The 27,201-nt window shown below is 45.4% G+C and overlaps 1 protein-coding gene across 16 annotated transcripts in view; it reads right to left on the minus strand.

Annotated features, from left to right (window-relative positions):
- Positions 1 to 19,939, minus strand: part of ATP11C (ATPase phospholipid transporting 11C) — a 174,623-nt gene extending 154,684 nt beyond the window's left edge. For 8 of the 16 annotated variants that reach the window (XR_007148904.1, XR_007148903.1, XM_047843607.1 and 5 more), the window contains exon 1: positions 18,889 to 19,105. Coding sequence is in view for 12 of the 16 variants with exons in the window: in XM_047843607.1 (XP_047699563.1) it covers positions 18,889 to 18,915 (27 nt within the window). In the remaining 4 variants the exon portion in view is untranslated. The other 8 variants (XR_007148902.1, XR_007148901.1, XM_047843600.1 and 5 more) reach the window with 6 other exon arrangements.
- Between the last annotated feature and the right edge of the window lie 7,262 nt (positions 19,940 to 27,201).

Consider the following 27,201-nt stretch of genomic DNA (forward strand, 5'->3'; position numbering starts at 1 on the left):
CCCAACACCTACAAACAACCTAAAGGTTCACTGACAAAAGAATAAATAAATTCTGGTATATTTCCAAATGAGTATTATTCTGCAGCAACAATGAATGGACTATAGCTAAATAAAACCTTATAAGGAATCTTAGCAATACAATATTAAGAAAAAAAACCCAGCATACCGTTTACGTAAAGCTCAAAATAAGAAAACAAAAATAATGGATTATCTAGGTTTGCATATGTTTGTGTTAAAACTGTTTTTTAAAGCAATGGAATGACCCAGAACTAAAGTTAATTGTTGCAGAGCGGAGGGGAGGCAGAGGGATGAGACAGGAGAGTAACCCAGGCAGAATTATACTGGTGGTGGTTTAATTCTCAAGCTAGGTGGTAGGTGCATAGGTATTCATCTTACTCTTATGCATATGTTTTATATTCTGTATGCACTAAATACTCCACTTTACAAAGATGATTTCTGTAGCATCGAAGTGATTTTCCTAAAGCTATGAAGCTGGTGAGTGGAGGCACCGTAACAGAAACGTTCCCAGCATGAGACTGGAAACGACTTCCACCATACTAGGTGTCTATTGGGAACAATTGTTGATGCAACATGAATTTCATGACTTAAATTATTACTTCCCAACATGTATCCTATAAATCTCTTAACGTCTTTTGATTGATTTCATTTGATTTTATAATGATTACATGGCTTTCACTTGTACCTTTGGTAGGTCACGTGTAATATGTCTACTTTTGCACAAGAAGAGTTTAATCATACTGCCTTGTATTTCAAAACGGATATATATTCTGATACTTTCCATCAATGTCTAGGGTCTGACCTAAATTAACAAGTGATTATGACTCTTAAAATAGATTTACAGAATTCCATTTCATGAAACCGCTCCCTTGCTATTGGTGTTATCCTCTGGTTGAATCACTGGCTATAAAAAACAGAGCAAGCACCGAATTCTACTCCATCACACTACTGGTTCTAGAATTTATACCTATGAAATGTCTACCCATTGCCTCCTATTGTCTCCCAGCTGCTGTCACTCAGGCAATCCGAGGGCTTGCCTCTCTATCTACCATGGTGCAGCTAATTGTGTTCGTAAGTACAGAGGAGCAAGAGGGTCTTCGGGAAATAATGCCAGGAGGCCACTGGCAAAGAAAACAGGGGTGGTGCTCCCCATGAAGCTTACCCATCATATTTTAGCATCACCAGAAATGCTCTCCTCCATTAGAGCTGTCAGCTAAGAGGTCAACGTAATCAGAGTTGAGTTGAGTTCTAGAACATAACACCAACACAGGCACAGGCCTACATGTGACCCTCCATCATTCGGGTCGGTGTAAAACTAAAAAGTACAACCACTGTTAAAAGACAATGAACAGCATAAACAGCCTGAAGGTTGTCATTGTGCCTATTCAAAGTATAGACAATTTAGCCTGCACTCATTAAAGAGACCGAAGTTTGGGGTAGAGTACAGTCAAATGAACAACCAAGAGATGGAGACCTGAGGAGTAACGCTGATAAACAGCCCAATAGTAAACAGTGAAAAACATTCCACTGCTTGACGGTGAAGCCTAAAACAAATACTACAAAATTATAGAAATAGAAGAGAACTTAAATATAGATGACCCAAGAGCCCTCACAATTCACAGAAGAGGAAACGGAGGACGTAGGTAACAGAGCTGAGCGCAGGGTTCCCTATCTCTGAACTCCCATTCGCTGAATAGTCTGGGACAAGCCATTTGCCCTCTCCGTCCATTTCCTCCGCTGTAAAATGAAGAGGCTGGAGAACTGGATGGTCTCTAGGACTCGCTGAGCCGTTACAGACCGTGTAGCAGTCCAAGCCCCTCATTTTAGAGACAGAAAGTCTAGCAAACTAGTTACTTACGGTAAGGTCTTCTATTCCTGATCTCTGTACACTTTAGATTGTTCATTCATCTGCACATGATCCTAGGAAGTAAGTGTGACGGTTAATTTTATGCCTTCTCTTGACCGGGCCACGCAGGGCCCCGATATTTGGTCAAACATTATTCTAGGTGTGTCCGTGAGGGTATTTCCGGACGGGATGAACATCCGCACTGGCAGACAAAGTAAAGCAGACTGTCCCCCGTAAGGCTAGCGGACTTCACCCAATCAGCTGAAAGCCTGAAGACAACAAAAAAAGACTGACTTTCCTCCAGTAAAGGGGAACTCCTGTCTAATAGCCCTTGGAGCTGGGGCATTGATTTCACCTGCCTTTGGACTCGAACTGGAATGCTGGCTCTTGGATTGGAACTTACATCATCAGCTCTCCTGGTTCTCAGGCCTTCCCACTTGGACTTCACGCCATTGGCTCTCTTGGGTCTCCAGCTTGCTAACTGCAGGTCTCAGGATTTGTCAACCTCCATAATCATGAGTCATTTCCTTCAAATAAGTTTATATGTATATATATACACACACATACATGAAGTTTTACACACACACATACACGAGGAAGCTTATTTACATACATACATAACAGCGAACATTAAATACATAGGTATTTACATATATGTAAACACACACACAGAGCCTACTGATTCTGGAAAACCCTATCCACGGTAAGCAAATGCATATAACGAACTAATGCTTGTAAAGCACTTAAAACAATGCCAGGAACTTAGCACTCTGTTTTTAGCTGTTATTATAATAAGAAGACACAGACAACTTAACAACTAAATTCCACAAACCCGCAACATATATGAAGCCAAGGATCAGTAATTCAAGGCACTGACCTGAATAATTATCTCTGCACACAGCCTAACAGAACACAAATGCCTATACTAAGGGTAAAATGAAAAATACAAAAAAAAAAATCATGAAGAAAACCCATTTCAAATTTTGATCCATATAAATATGATGAGGTTACTCCCATCCTCGCGTATTAAGGGCTTAAACCAGGCACTGAGGCATTAGTGACACACCAATAAGCGAAGACGGTCACAGTTCTCACCTTCAGGAAATTTCCTCTGTAGAGGGAAGGTCGATACTATGTAAGTGAGCAAACGAGTTTAATGCACAGATGTAAAGTCAACTGTGACATGAGTATAAAGGAAAGGCTCATAATGCTCCGAACCCGGAAAGCAGGCGTTGTCTGAGGGAAGGACAGGGGCGGCTTCCTTGGGGAAGTGATGATTAAGCTGAGCTCTGGCAGAGGAATAAGAATGGAGGCAAATGACTGCCACAGGGCAGCTTACCAGACAGGATCCTGTGGCAGACAGAACACAAAAAATGAGGACTATTTTGTGAGGAAATTGAAAAATCCATCCAAAGATCCATACAGGACCTCAAGGGACCCTGGATAGCCAAAACAATCTTGAAAAAGAAGACGGTTGGAGGAGGTCTCGTATTTTGTGATTTCAAGACGTACTACAAAGCTACAGTAATCAAAACAGGGTAGTACAGGCATAGAGACAGACATACAGGCCAAGAGAATAGAAGAGAGTCCAGAAATAAACCCTCATGTATATGGTCAAAATGATCTTCAAGGGGCACCTGGCTGGCTCAGTCAGAAGAGCAGGCAACTCTTGATCTTGGAGTTGTGGATTTGATCCCCACACTGGGTACAGAGGTTACTTGAAAATAAAATCTTAAAAAAAAAACAAAAAAACAAAAAAAAACAAACTGCGAGAAAGATGCCAAGGCCTCTCAATGAGGAAAAGACAGTCTTTTCCACAAAGGGCCCTGGAAAAACTGGATGTCCACATGCAAAAGAATGAAATTGGATCTTTCCCTTACACCATATACAAAAGCCAATGTAAACTGGATCAAAAACCCAAATGTAAGACCTGAAACGATAAAAATCCTAGAAGAAAACAGGGGAAAAGCTTCATGACCCACTGGATTTGGTAATTACTTCTTAGATATATCGCTAAAAAGCACAAGAAACAAAAGCCAAGGGGCACCTGGGTGGCGCAGTCGGTTAAGCGTCCGACTTCAGCCAGGTCACGATCTCGCAGTCCGGGAGTTCGAGCCCCGCATCGGGCTCTGGGCTGATGGCTCAGAGCCTGGAGCCTGTTTCTGATTCTGTGTGTCTCTCTCTCTCTGCCCCTCCCCCGTTCGTGCTCTGTCTCTCTCTGTCCCAAAAATAAATAAACGTTGAAAAAAAAAATTAAAAAAAAAAAAGAAAAAAAAAGAAACAAAAGCCAAAAGACAACGGGGGTATCAAGTTTAAAAACTTCTATGCCTCAAAGGAAACAATCAACAAAGTAAAAAGGCAATCTATGGAATAAAAGAACATATCTGGAAACCACGTACCGGATAAAGGGTTAGTATCTAGAATATATAAAGAACGGCTACAACCGAACAACAAAAACCCAAATAACTCAATAAAAAATTGGCAAACCACTTGGAATAGACATTTCTCCAATGATATACAAATGGCCGAAAGCATGTGAAAAGATGCTTCGCTTGACTCATCATCTGAGAAATGCAAATCTAAACCACAATGAACTATCACCGCACGCCAATTAAAATGGCTGGCTCCTATAACAAAACAGCGTTGGCTAGGAAGGGGAGAAGATGGAATCCTTCAGCTACTATGGAAAACTGTTCAGAGGCGCTTCACAAAATTAAACATAAAACCACCATATGATCCAGCAATTCTATTTGTTTCTCTCTTCTACTTAAAATCATCATCTGGAAGAGATATTTGCACACCTTTGTTAACAGCCGCGTTATTCGCAATAGTCAAAAGGTGGAAGCGACCCAAATATCCATCAGTGGATGGATGGATGGGTGAACAAAATGTGGTATATATAGAGAGAGCCTTAAAAAAGAAGTCCTATCACATGCTACGACATGGATGAACCTCGGGGACATTAGGCAAAGTGAAATTAGCCAGTCACAAAAAGAAAAATACAGGATGACTCCATTTATAAAAGGCATCTAAAGTAGTTGGATTCATAAAACAGGAAGTAGAATGGTGGTTGCCAGGGGCTTGGGGGGAGAAGAGTGAGGGGAACGGAAGAGTCGCCGTTTAATGGGCACAGAGTTTCAGTTTTGCAAGATGAAAAAGTTGTGTAGACCAGCTGCAAAACAACGTGATTATACTTAACACGACTGAACTACACACTTAAAAAAATCTTTAGGATGTTAAATTTTATGTTATGTGCTTTTTACCACAATTCAAAATTCTCTTCGAAGGGGCGTCTGGCTGGCCTAGTTGGAAGAACATGCGACTACTGATTTCGGGGTTGTGAGTTCAAGCCTCGCGTTGGGTGTAGAGATTATAAACAAACAAACAAACAAACTTAAGAATAATTTCTCTTTAAAAAAAAAGAAGTGAGGAAGGCTGTGGGAAAGTTCAGCAGTTTCTCAAAAAAAAGTTATACACAGAATTACCATATAACAAAGCAATTCTATTCCTAGGTATATACCCAAGAGAATTGAAAACATATGCCCACACAAAAGCATATACAAAAATGTTCAACACGGCATTATTCACAATAACCAAAAAGTGTAAATAATCCAAACGTCCATCACCTGATCAATGGAAAAAACAAAATGTGGCACATCCATTCGATGGACTATCACTGAGCCATAAAAAAGAACGAAGTAGTAGGGCAAACCATAAGAGGGTCTTAAATACAGCGAACAAACTGAGAGTTGATGGGAGAGGGGAAAACGGGTGATGGGCACGGAGGAGGGCACTTGTCGGGACGAGCACTGGGTGTTGTAGGTTAGTGATGAATCCCGGGAATCTACTCCGGAAGCCAAGACTACAACCGCCTGTTAGGTAACTTGAGAATATTTTTTTAAAAAAAGAAAAAAGAATCAAGTACTGATACAGGCTACAACATGGATTTAAAAGCCTTGAGAACATCACGCTAAAGGAGAGAAGTCAATCACAAAAGAGCAAATACCGTGTGAGTCCATTTACGCGAAATGTCCAGAAAAGGCAAATCCCCGGTGATGATAAAGTAAATGCGTGGGTTGCCGGGGCCTGCAGGGAGAGACGGGGACTAAGCACTAATAGGGACGTGGTTTCTTGTTGGGGTGATAAAAATGTTCTGAAATTAGACTGTGGTAATGGCTGTGCCAAATAGTTAATATACTAAAAACCATTTAATGATGAATCACTCAATCCCATACTTGAAACTAATATTACACTCTACGTTAACTACCTGGGATTTAAATAATAACGTGAAGGGGAAAAAAAAAAAACCCACACAAAAAAACCCCACTTAAGTGTACACTTTAAAATGGTGAATTTTTTGCTATGGGAATAATCTCTCAATTTTTATTTACTTATTTATTTTTTTAAAAAATTTTTTATTAACATTTATTTATTTTTGAGAGCCAGAAAGAGAGCACGAGCAGGGGAGGTGCAGAGAGAGGGAGACACAGAATCGGAAGCAGGCTCCAGGCTCTGAGCTGTCAGCACAGAGCCCGATGTGGGGCTCGAACCCACGAACCGTGAGATCGTGACCCGAGCCGAAGTCAGTCGCCCAACCGACTGAGCCACCCAGGCGCCCCTATAATACCTCAATGTCTGAAAGTGAACACGAACAACAACAACAAAAGTGCAGAAGAGTACAAGCTGATACTGGTCAGATTTTTATCCAGAGGACACAGGAAAGTCACTGAAGGCTTTCCGACACGCATCTGTGAAAGAGCCGTCTGGTGCCGCGTGGAGAATACACTGGAGAGGGCAGGGGTGGATGAGATCATCTATTGCAATGGTCCAGGCAAGTGACGGCGGCAGCTTGGACCTGGATGGCAGCAGAGGTGGACGTGCGGAGAGGTGGACAGACTTCAGAGTCCTCTGAGAAACAGAATTCTGGATTCGCTGCTAGATGTGGGAGATCCAGGGAAAGGCGGATCAAGGATGACCGCCAGGTTTCTCCCGAGAGCGAATGGACCGGGGATGAGGCCATTTGCTGAAAGGGGGAAGACCGGAGGAAGAACAAATACGAAAGAGGAGAGATGCTGACGACTTGGGCTAGCGTGGCAGTCGTGACGGTAAAAAGAAAAGCGGCATCAACATCCGGGGGTGAGGCGTGCCTGGGTCGCTCGGTCGGTCAAGCATCCGACTCCCGATTTTGGCTCAGGTCACGATCGCAGTTTGTGAGATCGAGCCCTACACCCGGCTCCGCGCTCGCTGGTGGCACGGTGCCTGCTGGGAACTGTCTCTCTCCCTCTCTCTCTGCCCCTCTCCAGCTCGTGCTCCTTCTCTCTCAAATAAGCAGACATTAAAAAAAAGAAAAACAACAAAACCCAAAGCATCACGTAGTGATACACTGGTTGTGAGGAGATAAGATGTAATTCATGTTCTGATTAAGGCATGACGATATAGTCAAGATTGAAGGTCTATTAAGAGTCATGTTGCCTAAAAAAAAAAAAAAAAAAAAAAAAAGAGTCATGTTGTCCAGTGGCAGTGAAATAGAAGTGTTACTGTAAGGAACATACTTCTGGACCAAGGCCTGATCCCCAGCTTTTTAAATACGGTCATACCTCGGAAATATTGCAGGGTCGGTGCCAGACAACTACAATAAAGTGAATAGCACAATAAAGTGAGTCACATGAATTTTTTGGTTTCCTAGTGAATATAAAAGTTATGTTTACTGCGGCGCCTGGCTGGCCCAGTCAGTACAGCGTATGACTCTTGATCTCGGGGTTGTGAGTTCACGCCCCGCGTTGGGTACACAGATTACTTCAAAATAAAAATCTTTTTAAAAAGTTACGTTCAAAAAATACTGCAGGCTGTTATGTGTGCCACAGCACTGTCTAAAAAAAAAATAACGCATCTACCCTCATTTTAAAATTTTGCTGCTAAAAAACCTTATTGCGAAAAAAAACCGCTAACCATCGTTTCAGCCTTCAGCCAGTCATAATCACTTCACAGATCACCATAACAAATATAAAAATAATGAAAAAGCTTGAAATATTGTGAGAATTACCAAACTGGGACACAGAGACACAAAATGAGCAAATGCTGTTGGAAAAGCGGTGCTGATAGACGTGCTCAACACAGGGTTGCAACAAACATTTGTTAAAACACACACACACACACACACACACACACACACACACACACACCGGTATCTGGAAAGCACAGTAAAATGAAGCACAAGAAAACAAGGTATGCCTATATATGACCACCAGTACTCAAGATAAAAAACTACCTACTGCAATGTCTCCACATAGAAAGTTTCTGAAAGTGTGCACCCATTATGTCAGCAAGACAAATAACCAATTATATACTATACGAAGCAGTGTCTTGAAGCATTACCCCAAACGCTTCCATCCCAGCTCCTACCTTATCGTTCCCGCACCAGATCAGAAGACTGATGACCACCATCACTGGAGTCATGGATTTCAGAAGAGTCTACAGGAAGATTCCCAGAGCTACTGCTTTGACAACCGAAAGCTGCCTGATGTCCAGTTTTAGGTTTCCGTTTTTTAAAGTCTAAATTTCAGCACAGCAAACATAAGGCATTAAACACCCAGGTTTCGGTCTTTCTCCAGCATTTGGAGCTGGAACCTGTGCCTTCTGCACTGACTGGCTCGGCTGCTCCAGGTACCACGAGCAATAACTTGGCCCAACTGCTCCGATGATTGCCTCTTCCTGTAATGAGGTTGCCCGTCCCTAAAGTCCCATGAACTTCAATCCTTTGGGTCCCTTACCACCCAGTTCACATGCCACCTCCTCTATAAATCCCTCCTCCAGCCACAGCAGCCAGAGTGAAATTCAGCGCTCTCCTCCGAAAGTCGGCTGCACTTACTGTGTGTGCCTCTTAAAAGGACAGCACTGATGAATGACCAAATGCCTCGTAAGGAGGCTGGTCTCGTAAGCCGTCTTCTAACAGACTGCAAACTCCCGGAGGGCAGGGCTTGTGCCTCACATACTTCTACAGCACAAGTAGGGTATGAGGGTTCAAAGGAAGCCTGTGATTCACAGCAACATTTTCAGAAAAGAAGCCGAAGTAAATTGTGCACTATACCCTAGACACCTTAATCCATATTACTGCAAACTACGTTAATTGTGAAGCTTAAAGAACATTCCCACTGCTAACGCAACAGGTGTAGCTTACATAATCTGCTCTACCCAGCTGTTACTTATTTGTGACAGTTCCCTCCTAGCTTCTGCTCCCTGTTGATCTGTAGGATTACTACATCTTTCAGTAGGAGTTCCTGATTTATTCTTTGCCCAAATCATAAAAGAATGATTAATTTTCTTTTTTGATAACGGCAAAAAAAGACTGAAACTTAAGAATGACCAGAGATATCCCTGGGGTTTTTCAGGACTGTAACACTCAAAAAACACCCCTGCAATAAAACAATATTTATACATATTGCCATAAAATTCATTCATCAACCCAAGAATGTTACTCTTTTGTTTTCTTTTGGCATTTTTTCCTGTATGGTCATTCTTGACTAAATACTCTTCAGTATGCCCGCACTTTAGAATTGTTACCCCCCCCCCAACCCCCCAGCTGCCCATGAGCTAACAGCTGGCCACGTATAGAATGCGATGAAGTCATGGTGCAAATGAATGTTGAGACTATGGGTAAGTGAATGGGACGAGGAGGGGAGTGGGTAGTAACAAAAATCCAAAAGTCGGGAAAAACTGAAAATCCACGAACTCGGAGATGCTCCAGAGAGGAAACCAGCAAGTGTTGACGCTAAACTGGCAGAAACATCAATACTTCCTGGCTCCCCCACTGGGCGCATCAATTTACCAGCGGCAGGCGGCTCTTCTGCTGCAAGTGACAAAAAGTGGATGCGACCATCGGTGTGAAAAAGAATGACCCATAATCCAGGAGCATGGCTGTGTGCAGCAGAGAAAAGGTGGTAGCGACGGCGGGAGTCTCAGATGGTCTCAATTCTGCTGCTGATTAGCTTAATGGCCGTGGGCAAGTCATTTGCCTTCACTGAAAACTACCAGCGTTTCGTAACATAAATGTGTAGCAGAGTTACCATTGCACGCCAGGGACTGCTATTCTTAAAAAGCCTTGCTTACAAAGCTGGTACCCAGCCGGCGATTTGGATCTGGGGTTCCCACCACCCTAAGTGGTAAGAGTAACTGGCTGTGCCTCAACTCTCGGTACAAACAATATGGCGTATGCTAAATACCGGTTTTCCTTCTGGGAGTCTGGAATTTTGGCAAGTACCAGACAGAGGGGGTCTACATAACCAGGTCCCAATAAAAGTCCTGGGCACTGAGCCTCTAATGAGCTCCCTTGGTGGACAACATGTTACACAAGTTGTCGCAACCCGCTGCTGGAGGAATTAAAGCACAACCCGGGTGACCACAGTGCGGAGAGGACTGCTGGAAGTCGCGCCTGGTTTCCTCCAGACTTGGCCCCATGCACCTTTTTCCTCTGCTGACTTTGCTTTGTATCCTTTTGCTCTAATAAATCAGAGCTGTGAGCACAACTATATGCAAAGTCCTGTGAGTTCTGCCAGTAAACCATCAAACCTGGGAGTGGTTTTGGGGACCTCTGACACAATTGGTATAGTGTGGAATCGTGCACCAAACATTTTTCCAACAACCTTGTGAAATAGGTATTATTACGTTCATTCTATAGATGAGGAAAAGTCAAGTTCAGACAGGTGAACAGAGAATGTACACATTTCAGTGTTTATGACATGAGTGCTCTTACATTTTAGTGAATTTCAGAACCATCTGGAGTGCTTGCTAAAAATGCAGTTTTGTAGGACCTGAGACTCAGATTCAATAGGCTTGAGTCCTAGGAATCCATTTATAATAGGTAGCCCAGATGATTCTTTTTATGTTTATTTATTTTTGAGAGAGAGAGAGAGAGAGAGAGAGAGAGAGCGCGTGGGGGAGGGGCAGAGAGAGAGGGAGACACAGAATCTGAAGCAGGCTCCGGGCTCTGAGCCGTCAGCACACAGCCCGATGCGGGGCTTGAACTCATGGACTGTGAGATCGATCATGACCTGAGCCGAAGTCGGAGGCTTAACGGACTGAGCCACCCAGGTGCCCGAGTAGCCCAGATGATTCTGATGCAAGGAGTCCAAAGACTACACCTTGATAAACATTTTGAGGTATATGAAGCACGGTGCCCAATTTCCCAAGCTGGGCAGTAAAGGGCAGAACTAAGACTCACACCCACCCTTTTAACAAGGCTGAGGCTCTTTTCACAACAAAACTGCTTCCAAATTCCTCAAACTCTACAGTTCCTCTGGTCTGCTCTGCCTTCTCACTACAGGTATCCAACCAACTAATGGCAATGAGGTGCAAACAGGAAAGTATCTTCCATTCCCAGCACCAAATACTAAGTGAGATCCTGAGTTCAAGTAATGCACGTGTACCAGGGAACGGCATGAGATCTACAGCTCTTGGAGGGTTAACACTACGCCTTTGTTTTTCAAAAAAGACGTGATGTGCTGGTGGCAACAGAAAATATAAGCTTGTGAACGGCATTTAACAAAAGGGATATAAATTTACTCATAATTTTAGAAGGTGAGGACAGTACAGAATTTTAGTTGTTTATGTATGGCCAAGGAAGGGGAAGGTGCTAAACATAATCTTTTGGTAAACGCTCAAGTTTTTCTGATTACTTTTCAAGCAGGTAGGAGAGTGTTACTTTTTTCTGATCATTTTCACCTGTCATTACAGAGTCAGGCTGTGTCTGCAGTTCAAAACAATTCAGCCAGTATTTATTGAGCATCTACTGTTTACTTGATGCTATGCTAGCTGCAAGATCATTATCAAGAAAACGGTTTTGATTTTTCCAGGATTTGTGATTTTACTTGCCGAAGAAGAGACTAGAAAAATACGGCCACCATAATACTTTAAGACAACATATAATAAAGGAGCCTACAAAAACAAATGTCTGCTTGAACAGGATGGGCCTCGCTAATCCTTCTATAGTCTATTAAAGATGGGGCAAAAATCAATGACAATCTGTACTTCAGAAATACCGATGAACCTCCTAAATGTGCGATGCCCATGGTCCAACATTATCTATAAACCAGATAGATAATCAAGAAGTCAGCCAAAGCAGCAATCCATCCATACACTGCGGTAATTGAGGGGCTGTCTGCCAACGTGCTGGCATAGGGCACCCCACACCCATACCTGCAGTGCTGAGTGCTCATTCGTCACTAAACTGCAGTGGTTTAACAGATGCTGCAGTCATGCTAATGTCTGTTTTACAATGACACCAAGCCAAGAAGGGGAAGTGTTAAGTGAACAGAAGTAAACTTGAAAACAGCACCTGATTCACTTGTGGAAGCCCAGAAACTCCCTCCACTCAGTCAGAAAATTCCTCTCCATCTCCCAAAGTCCACATCCAAAAGATTAATCTAGATAAAGCACTACAGATGTACAGGAAACCCTTCTCCCTAACGGAAAAAAATAGTATTTTTATTTTGTGTCCCATGCTTTCACCCTCTTTGGGGAGAACTGACAGTCCATGTTAGACAAGCAATCAGCCTTGATGATTTTTCCCACAAACCAGTATACGAATTGACTCATTGCCTAGTTCTCTGCGTATCACTCGGACGCGGGGAATTTAGTTATTATGGCTCTTCCAGGGGGGCCACTGGCCACCCTTTACCTCCCAGAATCCACTGCCCAGCTGGTGGTTCACTGGTAGCCTGGGTGAGGAAAGAAGCTCATTTTCAATATGAAAATGGCCAGCTTCCCCTACCCAAATCTCACCTCTGCTCAAAGTCCATTAAGAGCACTGGAAACCATCTGATATGTAGGTACTCAATACCACCTACTCAAGGGTTGAATTAGGAGCAGTCGTCAACAGGAACAGTAAACCTTTACAGAAGATATTTAGAAGACTTTCAGAGTTTTACGTTATTTAATCAATAATAATAATAATAATAATAATTGGGGCGCCTGGGTGGCGCAGTCGGTTAAGCGTCCGACTTCAGCCAGGTCACGATCTGGCGGTCCCGGAGTTCGAGCCCCGCGTCGGGCTCTGGGCTGATGGCTCAGAGCCTGGAGCCTGTTTCCGATTCTGTGTCTCCCTCTCTCTCTGCCCCTCCCCCGTTCATGCTCTGTCTCTCTCTGTCCCAAACAATAAAATAAATAAAAAAAAACGTTGAAAAAAATAATAATAATAATAAAAAGACCAGGGAAAAAAAGCACAAAATTTGTTTTCAGGCTATTTAATAAATCATAGCAAATAAATACACAGTATTTATTTCAAGTCATAGTGAATCATCCCCAAATAGGTTTCCCATCTTACACAGAATCAGACTAGCATCTATTTGCAAAAGAGCAGTTTGCCATGCATAGGTCATACTGAAGGGTCGAATGCAACAAATGCCTTTCTGTCTGAAATCCAAACCACCAGAAAATAGCTGTAATTGTACCCTCTATTTATGGTGGAAAGACAAATAAAAGCATACAACAGTAACTTATTCGTGAGAAGCAAGTTTTGTGGCATGTCACAACTGTGTTAGAGATAGGGCAGTCACCACGTCCTCTGTTATCTATAGCTCACCCATGTGTCCACAGGGTCTATCATAGTGCCCTACACATAGTAGGTGCTCAGTGAATATCCGTTGAATGAAATAACGCTCTGCAAGATCATAAATGACATAATCATCTGAGAAAGATTATACTATGGTCTGCATAGTTTAAGCATTCAACGTATTTATACTAATACTTAGAAAATTGGTAATCAGTATATGGTATACCCCAAAGTGTGGGCTCTGATCACTCAATTCCAATGGGGGGGGGTCCTCCACACCAACAAGCAATTCTCAGATTGTCTTACAATTCAACTCAATTCTGGCAGTATCTACCCAGAGGTAGCATCGGGTCGCCCCACTTAAGGGCTCGGTCCTCTAAGACTTGCCCACATTTCCCCCTACTTCCGATGCTAACCTCAAGTCCACATTATCATCTGGGCTTCTGACCAACCAAGTGCAAACTGGAGGTTCCAAGGAGGCTCACCTTGGGTCTCGGGACACCAGGCACAAGTCCACAACTTGATCCTCAGGTTCTGTTAATTTCCAAGAGCCACTCACAGGACCCGGAGAAACCGCTGACTTACTAGATTAGTGGGACATTATCAAAGCCCGAAACTCAGGAAGAGCCGGAGGGAAGAGAAGCACAGGGCAAGGTCTGGGGGAAAGGGTGCAGAGTTTCCATGTCTTCTCCAGCTGAGCCACTGTCCCCATGCTCACTTACTCGGAAGGTCTCCAAACCCTGTCCTTTTGGGTTTTTACGGAGCCTTCGTTACAGAGGCAGGACTACATTAACCCATTGGCCAGTGGTGATAGAACTCTTCAGACCCTCTTCCCTCCCCTCTTGGGAGCGGGACTGAACGTTCCGACCCTCTAATCACAAGGTTGGATCCCCTGGCAACCGGCCCCCTACCCGAGGTGCTTTCCAGAAGTTGCCTCATTAACATAACAAAAGATACCTTTGATTGCTTTCCTCACAGGAAATTCCAAGGATTTTAGGAGCTCCTTGCCAGAAATTTTAATCACTCTTCATAAGGAGGAATTTGCTATAAATATCACTGTCTATAAGTAAGTTATTATTTATGCAAAACACAGAAAAACTGTTCATTCAAAAAATATTTATCAAACACCTACTATGCACCTGGCACACTGCCAACTGTTCCTCCCCCCATCCCCAGGAGCTTTTGGGTTAAGGCAGCCTTTCTCCTTTGGGATTCCTCATCTCCAAATGCATGCAAAGGAGATAATTTATTACACACAATGGATGCCCTAGGGCTTGAGGGCTTAATTCTTAAAAAACTGATCCAGGGTGCCAAACAAGTTAAAAGGAAATTATTGTAAGATTAAAAAGGTTGCTTTTAGTAAGGTCAAATTCAACCGTTAAACCCAGCTGTGTACGGGTAGGTGGGGGGGGGGGGGAAGGATAGGTGAAATGGGTGAAGGGGATTAAGAATACCCTTATCTTGATGAGCACTGAGTAATGTCTAGAAGAGTTGAATCACTATATTGTACACCTGAAACTAATATAACACTGTATGTTGACTACACTGGAATTAAAAACAACCCAGCCTTGTAGGAACTACCTGGTAGGGGCCAAGATGTACAGACTACTTGTAAGGCTGGTGTGAATGCAAAAATACTGCAACACACATATTTGGGTAAATTTCTAAACATAATAAAATGAACTCATCACTATTTTCCATGCTCAGTAATGTCAGGCCAAGGTTGTTAGCAAAGTGAAACGGGGGAAGAAAAGCTTAGTACTCTGATAATTCAAGAAGGAAACCGAGAACTTTCTCGCTAAAAAAAAAGAAGAAAAAGAAGGAGGAGAAGAAAACCAGCAATTACCTGAATTATTTTATTAATTGATTAAATGCTTCCAATATTGCCTGACTAGACTGGCCTTGCCTTGGACTCAAAATAATAAATTAGCTACCGATGTCATTAATTATTTTTAATATTTTTGGTCTTTGATTTTTCATTCTACCTCATTCAGTCTAATTTCTTCCCAGTCCTGGGCCTCTTTGACTGATTCGACGACATTTTCTGTGTGATATATTACTATACGCTGCATGCTTCCTGGAACCAGAGCAGTTTGAGAGCTTCTGGAATCAGAGACAAATTTTTTCCAGTATTTCACACTCACAATTTAAGCTTTCATTTATCAATGACCTAGAAATTCATGCCTGTTTAATATTGCTCTGACAAGCTAAATTGACAGCCTCTACTTGGCCAACCTCCCTGGATCTACTTCATCAAGCAATGTCTTATTTTGAATCTTGAACATGAAATAATATCAAAAAAGTGGTGGCGGGGGGCACCTGGCTGGCTCTGTCGTGAAGGACACGGCTCTTGATCTTGGTTGGGGTTGTGAGTTTAAGCCCCATGTTGGGTGTGGAGATTACTTAAAAATAAAATATTTAAAAAGCGGGGGGGGGGGGGGGAATTCTTGTTTGGACTGTCATTAAACCTTTAAACCCATGTGAAAATGCTATGGTAATCACTCGGAATTTATGAAGGACAGAAGGATAACATAAAAGTCCCTGACCCCTAAATATCAACTAGTCCAGACTTCCAACTGAACATACCATTAAAGGAAATAAACTGTATAGACAAAGCTAGTAATCTTTTATTTATTGTATTTCTGGAAAAATGGAGATGTCGCACTGGGAACAGGTGGTGCTTTTATTATACTCAGACATCCAACTCTTAGATCTCTGAAGTCACCCCCTACATGCCTAAACCTTAAAATCCTACACCAAATCCACCAATTTCTTTCTACCTCAAAACTGTCAAAAGGAAAGTCATAATTCATCAGAAAAAAATAAGTCGATTATTAATGGCAAGGAAGTCAAGGCCGTGTCTTTAAGAAATACAATGAAGTACGATTTCCTTTAGCTTGAAACTAGAGAACCTGGGGAAATAAATGGCATTTTTAAGACGATTCAGCAAAGAGTGCTGAGCCACAGAAGATGATGCTACGCCCAAGAAATATTCACTCCCCGTGTCAAGTTTAAAATGGAAAGCCCAGCCGTAACACGTATCTAATTTTCAGTGACCAACAACTACAATCAACACCACTGTAATTTATGTCATGTTCAAAGTCAATTTTAGATACGTATAGGTACACACAAAAAATACCACTTGATTTTTAAAGGAATTCAGAGCCCCACGTCTGAAATACAAAAGCGATCCTAAGACAGCACACAACTTGCACTATACCTACGATGCTGTGCAAGTCTTCAAGTCCAACCTAAATCTTTAACTGTAGCCTTCTAGTGATTTAAATGGGAGTGCTCTTCAAATAATCTCTACCAGGCAAAAGATGAGGACAAAATATGCCCCCTCAATTCTGAAGTCATTCTTTAGTAATGAGTATTCAACAGCATATTTCACATTCGGTCCAATGGCTTGCAGATGAATTCCTTGCCCTAGGCCTAGGGCTCAGGTACAACTCCTGAGAACCTTCCAGCTTATTGCACTGGTACAAATTCCCGAGACTTACCATAGTCATGGTTGCGCAGGAAAATGAGAGCAGTCGGGTTATTTCAGGCGAACAGTGAGGTCAAAGCTCATTTCGGTGTGAGCGAACGTAAGTGATTCTCTGCAGAGATCTTGGTCGGGGATGCAAAGTACTAGCCTCAAACCTGCAGGCTGGCACTGCACGACTGCTGCGAATTCTACTGCATGCCCTAGCTTCCTGGGCCAGCACTGCTTAATTACCAGACTCCCATACGATGCAGATCGTTCACTCTGAGCACCAGAAAAGCAAAGGGGGCTTTCCGACCACGTACGGTTTCAAATGGTCAAATCCTGTAACAAACGGGGCACGTCGACATCTCAATTTTAAGCTAATGAATTTATTATGAGCCAGGGTCCGGTTGTTTTCCACCAGACAAGTGCCATGTGAAAAGATTACCCTTTCCCAAAGATCACAATTAGCTCTCTGTCACCTTTCCCTTTTTGGCGGCCCCAAACAACACTCCAAGATCACGGGAATGTACGTGAAATAGAACTATGAAGTACAATGCTTTTTGTACCTTCTCGGGCTCAATGTGAGAGACCAATTTTAGCCTCTTGCTTTAGCAAAGCATCCAGCACAAGCCGATTCCTATAGATTTCAAGATCCTTGGTATGTACAACCTCTACTGCTCTGTGCCACAGGTAATCTGATCCAATTTCATAAGACATGTTTCTGGATGAGGTAAACATTTCAAAAACAGTAATATAGCACTGCTGTGATAATATCCTCAAAAGGGAGCCGCAATTCTTTCTTTTAGCCAGGGTACATTTGTGAAACTTTCAAACGCAGAAAAACGAGAGCAAATCCATCCGACGCCTGAGAACTGTTAGCAATGCTTTGATTTGCAATAATCACATGAAAAGGGCCGAATCGACAAGTTCTCCAAACACCTATTTCCGTGGGGGTGGGTGGGAGCGCACAGCACCGAACCATTTTTCTCAACGACTGAAAAACCAACATCTACAGAGAAGCCCTTTCTTTCACATCGTTGGCAGAAATAAAATCCTATTCCCGCCACCTCATCTTGCAATTAAGGAAGTTGCTACAAATAGCAGCATAGAAGTCAATGGTCCCTGCTTTGCTCCGTGCTGAATGTACTCTCCAGGAGTAAACAGGTTACTCAAAAAAGTCAGCAGCCAGAAATCGCTCTCCCCTAATGCCAAAGTCCCACGGAAACGCAGTTCCCTTTTCTGGGGATCGGCGAGGGCTCAACGTGGACGGTGGAGTCCAGCCGGAGCCTGCCTTCGCTCACCGGCTCGGGGTCTGGGGCGTTCAGGGCGCGGCGAGGCTCCAGACCCGGCGCCCGTGAGCGGCGGAGCAGCCTCCTGGCGGCTCCACATCCACCCAGCCCACCCTGACAATCGCCTTCGCTTTCATTACACCCTCAAGGTGAGCGGCTTAGGCTGGAGCTCCAAAGTTCGCCCGGCCTCTGGTCAGCAGCACCCCCCACCACCACCACCCCCGCCTCCCCGCCCGGCCGATCCCCCGGCAAGGCTGAGTCCTGCCCTCGCCTCCAGCTCCCGGGTCTTTTTTTGGGACACAGTGACAGGTCTGGGTTTACCTCCATGTGCTCGTGGCAGAGGAAACAAAAGAAAGCAACCTCCCTGATAATCAAACGCCATCTTCGACTAATTGGCAAACCGAGGGGCCCCTGGACCGGTCCCCCCGCCGATCCCCCCGCCATCCGGCCCGAGGGCGGCCCCCCGTCGGAGACAGAGTTTGCAACAGCCCCGGGAAGCGCCGGTTCAACGGTCCAGGGGGGAGGGGGACTCCGGGAGCCCTACCTGCCTCCCCACCCCGGCCGCCCGGGCAACGCGGTTCAGTTAAAATCTACAAGGGGGTGGCGGCGGCGCCTCCCAGAGATGCAATTCCCCCCTCAGAAAATTGTTCCGAGGGACCTGGCGCAGGGCGGGCGAGCAAGCAAACCGCACGCGGGGAGCCGCAGCGAGTGTACTTACAAAACGATTAAAGCTCCGGCGGAACATCGCGACGAAGGCTGCCGGGCGCCGAGCTGGGCTCTACCGGGCTGTCTGGGAAGGCGCCGTCCACAAAACACACTGCGGCGTGGGCCGGCGGCGTGAAGCGGACGGCGAGGCGGGCAGCCCCACCACCGCCTGCCCTCCTAGGCTCTCCGCGCTTCCCCCCGCCCCGCCGCCCGCGCCCTCGCGCCCTCGCGCCCTCGCGCCCTCGCGCCCTCGCGCCCGCGGCCCCCCGCCCCCGCCCCCGCCCCGCCTCGCTCACGGCCCGCCCCCGGCCCGCCCGTCCCGGGGGCGGCGGCCCCGCCGCTCGCCCTGCTCTGGCCCCGGCCCCGCCGCTCCCGCAGCAGCCCGCCGAGAAGGCGAGCCCGGCGCGCGGGGGAGGGACGGCGGAGGAGCGCTAGGCTCCTCCCGCGGGGAGGGGGGCGCCCCGATCTCTCCGCCCGCGCCGGGCTCGGCACCCCGCTGTCTGCACTCTTGCCCGGCGCCGCGCCACCGCCCGCCCTCCCCGCCGGCCAGCCCGCGTGCTTCCGCGCCACTCGGGGCACGGGGGACCCTCCCGGGGCACCCCGCGCCTCACCTCGCCTCGGCCCCACACTACTCCCCTGCCCCGGCCCTAACTCGTCCGCGGCGCCGCTTCGCTCGCAGCCCCTCCTCGGTCCGCGGCAGCCGCTCCGCCCCGCGCTTTCGTCCCGCACCCGGGCTGGGGAACGACCGCGCAGTCCGCCGGCCCGCCCCGAGCACGCGAGGCAGCCTGGCTCCCCGCTTCGCGGCGGGGAGGAGCCGGGCTCGCGGCGAGGAGTGGGGACAGGCAGGGCACCGTGGAGACCCCGGGCGGGCGGGGCAGGGCGGGGGGGGGGGATTAGTTATGAAAACCGCCCCCTCCTCATCTGCAAAGGCGCGGGTCTCCCCACTACCCTCGCTTCGCTCCGCTCCCACCTACGCGGCTTTCCCTCCTCCAGTTCTTTTCTCGCGTCCTGCCTCCCCACCTAAGCCGTCTTACTTCCACTTTCTCTATGAGGTTGTAAAGTCAGGCTTTGTGTCGCTGCTGCTGCGCAGCGGGGCGGGATTTCCCTGCCACCCCCACCCCCCCACCCCAAGCCCCTCCCCCTGGCCCCCTCCTCGGCGCGTCTCCCAGAGCATCCTGGGAGTTGTAGTCCAACCGTGCCCCCTTTCAGCCTCGTACTGCGGGCCGGGAGCTCCCCCACTCGCCCGGACGGGGTTTGCCCAGAGGGTTGAAAGAGGAAGCGGCTAAGATCGCTGGGCGGAACCGCGGTTCTCGGCACCGGCAGGATGAGGGGGCCAGGAGCGCCCGGTAGATTGCCCCCGCGGTGAAAAACGTGAGAAGGATAAATGAGGCAAAGCCCCGAATGCTGGGAGCCTTCCCTAGGACGGAAAATCTATGCTCCAGGAAACCCTCTACACCCTCGACTCCTAGTTTAGAACTGGAATTTGTGAAACTTGAAACATTCAATATAAAATCTGAATCTAGAATTGCCACGAGACCGGGCATCCCAACCCCCACCTACCCCTCCCCCCACCCCCACCCCCGTCTGCACCGCCCTTTTGGCTTGCCCCGAGGCTGATGGAGAAGAAATTTCAGATTCCTCTATGAAAGTAGAGGAAATGAGTGGAGGTTGAGAAACATTTACGGGAGCCTCCTGCCGCGCCACATTCTCCTGCCAGTGTAGAGCTGGGGACCGGGTCCAGCTACACCGCCGGCCTCCCCCGAGGTCGTGAAGGGCCTTTGCTACTGGGCACGGCCGCTTCTCCTTTTCCCCTCTGGGGTTCAGATTCATTTTAACAAATCTCCCCTGGGCATTTTCTTTGTACCAGGCACTGTGCGAGGGGCTGGACACGGCGGCTTCTGGAAAGACCTTCCCGACAGGGCGGTCGCGATCCAGTCGGGGGATAGCGACATGGAAAACCCCCCTTAGAAAGTGATGGCTGCTAGAGGTCAGGCGCCAAGAGCTAATGCATCTGAAAGGGGGCTGGGGAAGCTTTCCCGAAGGCCTTGGAGATTGAACTGGACCTTGAAATGTGGGAAGGTTTCAGAGGAAGGGACGGAAGGAGCCCAGTGGGCAGAGTCCAGGCGGAGGGAGAGGTCGGCGAGAGGGCGCAGGACAAGCTAAGAAAAAGAACAGGCCCTGGGGGCAGACGCCCAGGATGTGTGGGTGGGGCGGCCCAAATAACACCACAACCCAAAAGGATCTTCAGAAACACCCCTTGAAGTTTGAACTTGATTCTGTGAGCAATGAGTAGCCCATCCTCCACGAAGTGCAAATGCAGGAGAATTAAGGTATGTTCCCAAACTGTCCTAATTGCCGAGAAGGAAAACGGTATGTTTCCAATTCTTTCCTCATTATGGTGTCTTCTGTTTGTTCACGCTTGAGGCTATATGTAACGATTTTTAAGATTCATGTTAAACGTATATTAATCAGATATTAAGATATTTTATTGGCAAAGTGGATCTAAGGTTTTGCTATTTCAAAGATTTATTTTCTTTTTCTTTTAATTTTTAAAAATGTTTTATTTTTTTTTTTGAGAGAGAGAGAGGGAGAGCATGAAAAGGGAAGGGGCAGAGAGGGAGGGAAACAATCCAAAGCAGGCTGCAGGCTCTGAGCTGTCAGCACAGGACCCCACGCGCGGCTCGAACTCAGTAACTGTGAGATCATGACCTGAGCCGATGTCAGACACTTAACAGATTGAGCCGCCCAGGCGCCCCTCAAAGATTTGTTTTCAAGTAGATTTTATTTTCTGGCAACTAATATGATTTAACTCACTAATTATATGTTGAACACCTACTACGTGGCAGGCACTGTTCTAGACACTGGAATTTGGAGGTGGAAGAGGTTATTATCATTTGTTCTGGGAATAAGTCTAGAATTCTTCTCAATAAAATGCATCCTAAGCAGTGAAATAGGGAATAGAAAATGAATTTAGAGGTTTGGCGATGCAAATACTTACTAGTAAGTAATAAGTTATATCTTTCTGTATACAATCTTGTTGAACAAATGGGAAAAAATGTACTTGTAGATTCAAACAGATCAACTTTTAATACAAGATTTTTCCTTTTTTAAAGTTGTCTCCACACCCAACGTGGGGTGTGAACTTACAGTGCCGAAGTCGAGAGTCACATGCTATGCTGACTGAGCCAACCAGGTACCCCTAGATCTCTCGGGGTTTTTTTTTGGGGGGGGGGTTTTAAGTTGATCTGTTTGAGGGGCACCTGGCTGGCTCAATCGGTAGAGCTTGTGACTTGATCTCAGCATTGTGAGTTCACACCCCACGTTGGGTGTAAGAGATCACTTAAAAAAAGGGAAAAAAAATTTAAATTAGATGCAATTAGAGAACTAGACACCATTTCGTGGTATCCTCTCACACACCGTTGTGTGAGTATCATCTCACATGCCATTATTGCCATGGTGTCCAGCTTAAGAGCAAGGCATTTAGGAGCCCCCAGGATATAGCAGTATTGTGGGTCAAATTTTCATTTGTTACTGCAATTTTGCGATCTCGGTGTCCTAGCTAGTTCATCACGGCACCTGTAGTCACGAGTCCGGACTCATTCGCTTGACTGTAACAATGCAGTCAATCCACACAAATCAAAATACGCTCAGCAAAACACGAAATCTATGCAAGGTAATTTTTTCCCGTATCCAAACCCAACCTGAAATTGGAGTTAGTCTCCCAAGCGCCCTTTAGAATTACTTTTCTTTGTGAGCTTCTTTAAGGCAAGAAGAAATTATTTTTCTTCTTTTCAGTAGCTCTTCACAGTTCCCAAAGAAAACCTAGGTGTCGAGGAAAGCTGTTGTCAATGACTATGAAAAGCAAACCACCAGCCAGCATTCTCATTTGGCCCACTGCATAAACAGAACTGCAAATCCGAACTTCCTCCTGCCAAAGCTGTCAGAAACCCGTGGTCTAGAACACCAACCCTTGTGGTGTATCAGCTGACTGCGGAAGAAGCCCCGGTCCCCTGGCAGGAATTCTGAGGAAGCAGTCTACTGTCCTTATTACCATCTTGACGACACAGAATGCTTACGGTCAGAAAAAGGGGAAGGGGTCTCCCTCCCCCATTTCAGTTCTGCTGCCCCGTTCCACGCAAGCCCCTCCAGAAGCCCTTCTCTCTCGCTTCCCCTACTCTTTCCCACCTTTTACCTCAAGCCCTCAGAAATCTCACCATGGCAACTGGGCAGGACAGCCAGTAGGGCACAGGAGGCCTTCCACCTTTGGGGAGGAAGGGAGCACAGTGCTCCTGGGATCAGTTGGTCAGCAATTCATGGATCCAGCAGGAAGGGAATGGTGAGAAGGAGACACTTTTTCCATCTAATGCTTAAAAATGAAAAAAAAAAAAAAAAGAGAGAGAGAGAGAGAGAGAAAGAGAAGCTGTTATATCAGCATCTAAATCACCGCCATCAGCAAGTTGAAGAAATTTAACCGGTCTCTGCTGAGCTTTCAAACACACTTCATAAGGCTACCTTTGGCCCACTGGAAATTCCTCCCTTCCAAGTCTGGCCTTAACATTTATTTAAGGCAGATTTTATCCATATCATCCTAATTGTTGGCTCTCTCCAATTCATTCTGCACACTGCAACCCCAGAAATCTTCGGAAGGCAGATCAAATCACTCCCCTACTTAATGACTTTTCAGTAGCTTCTCATCACTCTTAGCGTAAGTCCCCAATCTTGCCTTAACATCACCTACAAGGCCCCGAATTCTCTGACCCCTGCCTTCTGCCCTAGCATAAAGGGGGGCCTGCTCTCCCTCTCAGTCACCAAAGTCCACCTCACTGGCCACCTTTCATCCCTGGAGTTCCCAAAGCTTCTGTTCCCCGGACAGCTTTTGCACACGCGATCATCTCCACTGGGATGCTTTCGTGAACTTTGCTATTTATCTTTCAGATCTCAACGTAAATGTCACTTTGTCAGATAAAATCAGAGCTCCCTGTTTTAATGTGCCAAATAGCCCTTATTAATTACATCGAGGTTAGTACATCGACAAATGAGGTTAGTAATCGTGGAGAACAGCAGAAGTCCAAAGGGATTGTGGATGATCTCATATTGTTTTGTTTTTCAAAATGGAGAAGTAGGTGTATTCTTGTAATCATGATACCAAAGGCATACAAGCTAGAACTGACTATAAAAAAGGATGGGGTATTTTTAAAAAGTTTTGTTTTAATGTTTATTTGTTTTTGAGAGAGAGAGAGAGACAGCATCAGCAGGGAAGGGGCAGAGAGAGAGGGAGACACAGAATCTGAAGCAGGCTCCAGGCTCTGAGCAGTCAGCACAGAGCCCGACGCGGGGCTGGAACCCCCAAACTGTGAGATCACCACCTCAGCCAAAGTCAGACGCTTAACCAACTGAGCCACCCAGGCGCCCCAGCATGGAGTATTTTACTATAGTGGAAGAGAAGAGGCAGTCTCTAGGAACCACAGTGAATTCATTGACATACAGTTTGGCCTTCAAGGTTCTGAGAAAATGACCTCTAATTCAAAATTCTGCATCCTCCCAAACTATACTGTGAGGATAGACAGAGAAGAGGTTAGAGACAGAGAAGAGGATATGGCATAAGAACAGTAAATCTCTATCTTCCATAATAAGAAGTCATTATATCAAAATATATCAGTATAGTTATACTATACTATTTAGAAATAAGGAGGTAAATATCAGAAGAAATAGCTAAAATAATGAAAAGTACTTGCCTCTAGGGGCATAGATTGAGAATGGAAAAGAATGGGATAAGGGACGTCTCTATTTTCTCTGTATAAGTCTTAAAACTTTTAAACTATGAGCATGCATTATTTTCATAAAAATAAAAATAAGTTTGAGGGGCTCCTAGGTGGCTCAGTCCGTTGAGCATCCCATTCTTTTTTTTTTTTCAATATATGAAATTTATTGTCAAATTGGTTTCCATACAACACCCAGTGCTCATCCCAAAAGGTGCCCTCCTCAATACCCATCACCCACCCTCCCCTCCCTCCCACCCCCCATCAACCCTCAGTTTGTTCTCAGTTTTTAAGAGTCTCCTATGCTTTGGCTCTCTCCCACTCTAACCTCTTTTTTTTTTTTCCTTCCCCTCCCCCATGGGTTCCTGTTAAGTTTCTCAGGATCCACATAAGAGTGAAACCATATGGTCTCTGTCTTTCTCTGTATGGCTTATTTCACTTAGCATCACACTCTCCAGTTCCATCCACGTTGCTACAAAAGGCCAGATTTCATTCTTTCTCATTGCCACGTAGTATTCCGTTGTGTATATAAACCACAATTTCTTTATCCATTCATCAGTTGATGGACATTTAGTGAGCATCCCACTCTTGATTTAAGCTCAGGTCATGATCCCAGGGTCGTGGGATTGGGCTCTGCACTAAGCATGGAGCCTGCTTGGGATCCTCTCTCTCTCTGTCTCTCTCTCTGTCTGTCTCTCTCTCTCTGCCCCTCTCCCCCGCTCACGTGCTCTCACTCTAAAATTAAAAAAAAAAAGTTTGAAAATACAAATAGCATTTGGACATGCAGACAACAAGTAAGAGAACATTCTAACCAAGATAAATGGCAAAGATGTGGAGGTAAAAATATTCCAGTAAATTGTAAGCGGACCTGCCTACAGGAGCAATGGATCCAGGTTGAGGAGTAGCAGATGATATAAAATGTAAACGTCTCTTCTCAGGAAGGCACTAGAATGTACATTCCTTCATATGAGAAAGTAAACCAAGATATAGGAAGACTTGAGACCCCGAAAATGGGATAAACATAAAAGAGAGGTGAAGGGAATCCCCCATGTGATAATGAAAGAAAGTTTGAGGTAGACGGTAGACAGCTGTGTGGCACGCCTAGAAAGCAACCAGTTGTAGGACAAAGGGAAAACAAATTGGAAAGGACGGTCTTGTAAGAGGTCTAAATCTGTATCTTCCATAATGAGGATGCAATAAGTACTGTCTAAACATTGAAAGATCAAGAAACGTGAGTATAAGTACTTCATATAGAAATAAGGAAGTAAAGGGGCCCCCCGGGTGGCTCAGTCCGTTGAGCGTCCGACTTCGGCCCAGGTCATGATCTCACAGCTTGTGGGTTTGAGCCCTGCATCGGGCTCTGTGCTGATGGCTCAGAGCCTGGAGCCTGCTTCGGATTCTGTGTCTCCCTCTCTCTCTGCCCTTCCCCCATTCACGCTCTGTCTCTCTCTGTCTCAAAAATAAATAAACATTAAAAAAAATTTAAAAAAAAGAAAGAAGGAAGTAAATACTAGAAGAAACAGCTAAAATCATTAGAAGTGGTTGCTTTAGTAGTATAGGTTAGAAGTTGGGAGAAATGGAGTAGGGGTCTGCTTCTTTTCTTTACAAGTCTTATTAATCTATTTAACTTTATGAATATACCCTTTCAAAACATAAAAATTAATTTAATAAAAAAAGTAAAAAGTATTTTGAATGGGCAGAAAGGAAGGAGAGCATTCCAGCCAAGAGAAAGAGCAAAGATATGAAGTAGTAAATAGACCTCCTTAGGGGAGTGTGGGTTCACACTGGGAAACAGTGAAAGATAATTTTAATAGCTATCATTTATTGAGCGCGTGCTGTGTTAAGCGCTTTATATATACATTATCTCATTTATTCTCACTAACCCCATATGGTACCACTATTATCCTCATTTTATAGGTGAAGGAACTGAGAAGTTAGGGAACTTGCCCAAAGTCACAGCTAGAAAATAGCAGAGTCAAACAGATCTGCGAGATTGCACATCCATCCCCCCTTTTTAAAAAAAAGTTTATTTCCAGGGGCGCCTAGGTGGCTCAGTCGGTTAAACATTCGACTTTGGCTCAGGTCATGAGCTCACGGTTCCTGAGTTCGAGCACCTGCTTTGGATTCCCCCTCTCTCTGCCCCTCCCCAGCTTGTGCTCTCTCAAAAATAAACTTAAAAAAAAAAAAGAAGTTTGTTTATTTGTTTTTTTGAGAGAGAGGGAGAAAGTACGAGTCGGGGAAGGGCAGAGAGAGAGGATCCCAAGCAGGCTCTGCACTGTCGGCACGGAGCACGACGCGGGGCTTCACTTGGGGCTCAAACCCACGAACCGTGAGATCATGACCTGAGCCAAGAGTTGGACGCTTAATAGATTGAGCCACCCAGGCGCCCCTGCAAATCCATACCCTTAGCCACCATATTCTGAAGGTATAATTGACATTTGATCGCTGATTTAATTTATGGGACAAAGGAGAGAGGTGAATTCAAAATGACTCTAAGGAATTAAGGCTCTGTGAGTGGGAGAGCGATGTTTATTCATTTTAACAATTGACTACATCTGAGCAGCGTG

The sequence above is a fragment of the Prionailurus viverrinus genome, chromosome X, assembly GCF_022837055.1.
Source record: "Prionailurus viverrinus isolate Anna chromosome X, UM_Priviv_1.0, whole genome shotgun sequence".
Lineage (NCBI taxonomy): Eukaryota > Metazoa > Chordata > Mammalia > Carnivora > Felidae > Prionailurus > Prionailurus viverrinus.